Raw genomic sequence first — 4,961 nt, forward strand, 5'->3', positions numbered from 1 at the left:
AGTGTGATCTTGATGATAGTGTGACATACTAGCAATGAATTTGCAACAAAGACAGAAAAAACTACAATTTGGACTCTCCATGAATCTCTGCCTACCTGTTATTTTCTTTAGTCCACTAGACGGCGCATACGAGCAGTGACGTGGCGTGTCACTCGTTTTAGCACGCTGCTGAATCTCGCGAGAGTTACACGGCGGACCGTTACCTTCCAGACACGTCTCTCAATTGCGAGCGTCGCGTTTGAGTGCGTCACGCCAGTGTGTTTAGTGGCAGGCAGCGATTTAAGTGAACAGTTCAGTCTTATAATGAAAGCCGCTCCGAACCGCTTTCACACACTCAGCCACAGAAAGCGGTGGAGCTTTATGTCTCTCTGCTGATGCAGTACCAAAGCAGACACCTGAAAGTGTTTCTCCAGAAATAGTTGCCTCCAGAAGACTAAAAGCGCGTCTGAATGAGCTCGGCTATGGCGACGCGACTCTCTGACTTGTTTGGAAACAGCCGGATAATTGCAGGACTGCTGGTCAACTTACTGTCTTCGATCTGTATAGTTTTCATCAACAAATGGATCTATGTGCACTATGGCTTTCCCAACATGACCCTGACTCTTATTCATTTCGTAGTGACATGGCTGGGGCTGTTCATGTGCCAGAAGATGGATATATTCTCTCCCAAGAGTCTCAGACCTACTAAAATCATCCTGCTGGCTCTGAGTTTCTGTGGGTTTGTTGTTTTCACCAATCTGTCTCTCCAAAGCAACACTATAGGAACATATCAGCTGGCCAAGGCCATGACAACACCTGTGATCATAGTCATCCAGACCATGTACTACAGAAAGACATTTTCCACAAAGATTAAACTGACTCTAGTAAGTGGGGTTTTATTTATTTGACTAGTATGTTGTCTAAGAAATCATTTAAAAGTATTACTTATCATATCAGTAGGTCATGTATAATGAAATGTCAGTTCAAATCTGGTATTCAAAATCTGGAAATCAAGCTGACAAAACGTTAAAATCACAATATTATTGCATACAGTCAAACCAAAATGCATTCAGACACCTTCAACATTTTCACATTATCACAGTTTAGAAAATGGTAATAAGTATGACAAGAACTCAAAGAGTGTCAGAACAAATTCATCTTGATAATGTCAGATAACTTTGATAGAAAGATATGTACCAATGTATGAAGAATTTTCGGGTATAATATGTCAAAAGTTTACTTTATTTTGCTGTCCCCACTTACATAAATTAACTATAGTGTCCTGCACCCACTAGTAAAAAATATATCTGGTGACTGAATAATTTTTGGTTTGATTGTATATAGTAAACACATAATCTAATACTGTGTGTTAATATTACTAATGAGAGTTATTATTAATGTAACCTGTGTTTAACCATCATTTCTATAGCATGCATTGTGCTATGCATTAGTTTGAAGTATGCTCTTGGTAAATGCTGATAAAAGCAAGTCATGGTTACATGCTGATTTATTTATGCAATGGGTCATCTGTGATTTTACACCACTTCATATAGTTTACTCCTTTCTCTCTTTTTTTTTAATAAAAAGGTGCCGATCACTTTAGGGGTCATGCTAAACTCTTACTATGATGTGAAGTTCAATCTTCTGGGGATGGTCTTTGCCACACTTGGGGTCTTTGTTACCTCACTGTATCAAGTGGTAAGTATTATTGTATTGTCACATTGTGTTATTATTATTTAAAAAAAAAGAAGTCATATCCCTTTATTTAAATCAGCAAGTGATCAGAAACTGACCAAACCAGAGACCCACAATATAGCAGTGATGGTTTTAACTGTATAATGTATAACATTCATTTAGATATTTTAATAACTTTCATTAAATATTAAATACAATTACAAAGGAATCAGTGTTTATCCATCAAGGTCACAATATATTGACCAAATCAGTAAACGGTGTTCTTTTGAACTTCCTATTCATCAGAGAATCTTAAAAAACCAAAAGCAACACTTAAATAATAGTAAGACAAATTTCTTGAGCACTGAATCTATTTGTGTATTAAAATGATTTCTGAAGGATCATGTGACATTGAAGACTGGCTGCTGAAAATTCAGCTTTGTCATTACAGAAATAAGTTACATTTAAAATAGAAAACAGTTATTACTTTGTAATAATGTTTTCTGTTCTTGATCAAATAAATGCAGACTTGGTGAACATAAGAAAAATAAATACAGTGCTGTTCAAAAGTTTAGGATCAGCGAGATTATTAATGTTTTTAAAAGTCAAAAAGTCTCTTATGCTCATCAAAGTTCCATTTATTTGATCAAAAACAGAAAAAAAAAGGCAATATTATGAAATATTGCAATTTAAAATAACATGTTTCAATTTAAAAATACTTATATATAATTTATTTCTGTGATGCAAAGCTGAATTTTTATCAGTAACTGTTGTGCTGCTTAATATTTTTTTTTGGAACCTTTGATGCTTTTTTCAGGTTTCTTTGATAAATAAAAAGTTAAAAAGAGCAGTGGTTATTCAAAATAGAAATCTTTTCTAACAATATAAGTCTTTATCAAGTTAACACATTGTTACTGAATAAAAGTATTCATTTCTTTCAAAGAAAGAAAGAAGAAGGAAAAAACTGACCCCAAACTTTGAATGGTAGTGTATATTGTTACAGTAGATTTCTATTTTAAATTAATTCTGTTCGTTTGAACTTTTTATTCAACAAAGAATCCTGAAAAAAGTATCACAGGTTCCAAAAAACATTAGATTTTTTCAACATAATAAATCGGCATATAACAAAAAATCCTTTTAGAAGGATCGTGTGACACTGAAGGCTGAAAATTCAGCTTTGCGTCACACAAATAAATGATGTTTTAAAGTATATTCACACTATTACTGTTTTTTTTTTCTGTATTTTTAACCAAATAAATGCAGCCTTGATGAGCAGAAAATACTTTTTTTTTAATTAAAAATCTTACTGATCCCAATTGTTTGGTAGTATATGACATCTATAGAAGTAACCAAAGTCTTTTTTTTACATAAATAAGTGAAAACTATATATATTTTTAAAATAAAAGTCCTGGGTTGAAATTCCTAACCATAAATTACTTGCCTCATTAATTATTCAGACAAACTGCATCTGAATAGTGATTTAATCATTTCTTTCTTCTATTATAGTGGGTTGGTGCCAAACAACATGAGCTTCAGGTGAACTCTATGCAGTTGCTGTATTATCAAGCACCCATGTCTTCAGCATTTCTGATGGTCTTAGTACCGTTTTACGAACCCTTCACCGGAGAGGGTGGTATCTTTGGCCCTTGGTCATTTCAGGCCCTGGTAAGAGAGCGAGCAAGAACGTCTCTGTTCTTTCAATGACTCACACATTCCCTCTGCACGTACCCAAAGGGATTTCTTACATATACAAACACACAGCCACAAAGAGCTCCTTGTGTTATTGCCTAGATTTCCTAGAGGGTTATGTTTTTTCCCCCATTGGATTAAAATTTCACATGTTTTTTTATTTAACAAACAAACAAAAGGTATTTATATGATTCAAGTCTTGAGAAATGAGCTGAATAGTATTTTTCAAATGGTTAACTTGATTTTTTTCCCTCCTTCATCAAGGTCATGGTTCTGCTGTCTGGTGTTATTGCCTTTCTGGTCAATTTGTCCATTTACTGGATCATTGGGAACACGTCTCCTGTTACGTATCCTTTCTGCTAATTCTTTCAAATATCAGTCGTTCAGCTGTGGCTGTTTCTTTCCGTTCTATTCTTGGTGCAGAACACACCCTTTAGACAAATATCTCAAAACCGTGCTCTCTGTACATAACTTTATTGTTTGTTAATTGTCAGGTTAGGTCTATAATGCAAGCAAATGTTTGTTTACAGAGACTTCACAAAGCTTGGCAAATAATTAACATGTAGTTACTGTACACACTTGTTTAATAATGAAAGCTGTAAATCAAGGCACATTTTTTTTAGCCCTGAGGTATAGTGACAACATTTCATGGTTTGAATACCCCCATTGAATGCCAGTTCATGAGAGAGACCTTTCTCAAAGTAAGCAGTAGAGGGAGCACTTTGCTCTGTTTTAAACTGCACTTTTGGGCCTCTTATTATTAGGCAAGGGTTTTTAAAGTCAAGGACATGGAAATATGATGGTCTGCTAGCTTATATTCTGGTAGCCCTCTTTCTAAAATATACTAGCAACTATATATTCTTTTCATGTGTAAAAAATAATTGATGTTATACGAAAAATAGATAATTCAGATAACACTTGTCCAGTGTTTTTAACAAATTCAGTCACTTTTAATCAGTGCTGGAGTGTGTAGTTTGTGATGTTGATTTAGAATAATCATGAATCAATATAAATAGAAGTTACAGTTAAGCCTATTCCCAAACTCATTAATCTGCGTTTAAGTTGATGTTAATTTAGTTGATTTATCCATCGATTAATATTAAATGGCATGTTATACATTACTATTTAAAAACAGCAATATGCATTTTTTTTTTACATTTTTAATAGTGCTGTCTTTTCAGTTTGTGTTTACATAATATGTGTGTGTACTGTGTATATTTGTATATATATATATATATATATATATATATATATACACATACATGTATATATTTAATAAATATTTCTATAACAGACTTTTATTTCGATGTGATTAATTGTAATTAATCGATTTGACAGCACTGATTTTTAACAGATTAATTAACTTTTTTTACATAGCACTTTCATGAGAATGATATCTCTAGATCAATATTAAAAATAACATTAACTGATTTTACTTTACCATGTTTATTAACTATTTTACAAAAACATATTCGCAAGACTGATTTATCTATAAATCAGCACCTGAAAAAACGTATTTTATTAACAGATTGTACTTAATTTTAATTGTTTTATTAACTTTTTTTTAAAAGACTGATCCATCTCTAAATCAGTATTAAAATTCATTTATTTTATTAACA

The 4,961-nt window shown here is 32.8% G+C and overlaps 1 protein-coding gene across 1 annotated transcript in view; it reads left to right on the plus strand.

The window, feature by feature from the left end:
* Positions 1–219: 219 nt before the first annotated feature.
* The window catches only part of slc35e3 (solute carrier family 35 member E3), a 9,580-nt gene continuing 4,838 nt past the window's right edge, over positions 220–4,961 (plus strand). Inside the window, exons 1-4 of the mRNA XM_073838640.1 lie at positions 220–863; positions 1,567–1,677; positions 3,160–3,318; positions 3,607–3,689. Of these exons, the coding sequence (XP_073694741.1) occupies positions 450–863; positions 1,567–1,677; positions 3,160–3,318; positions 3,607–3,689 (767 nt within the window). The 5' untranslated portion in view covers positions 220–449. The remainder of the gene's footprint in view (positions 864–1,566; positions 1,678–3,159; positions 3,319–3,606; positions 3,690–4,961) is intronic.

This window comes from Garra rufa, chromosome 4 (assembly GCF_049309525.1).
Source record: "Garra rufa chromosome 4, GarRuf1.0, whole genome shotgun sequence".
NCBI classification, from domain to species: domain Eukaryota; kingdom Metazoa; phylum Chordata; class Actinopteri; order Cypriniformes; family Cyprinidae; genus Garra; species Garra rufa.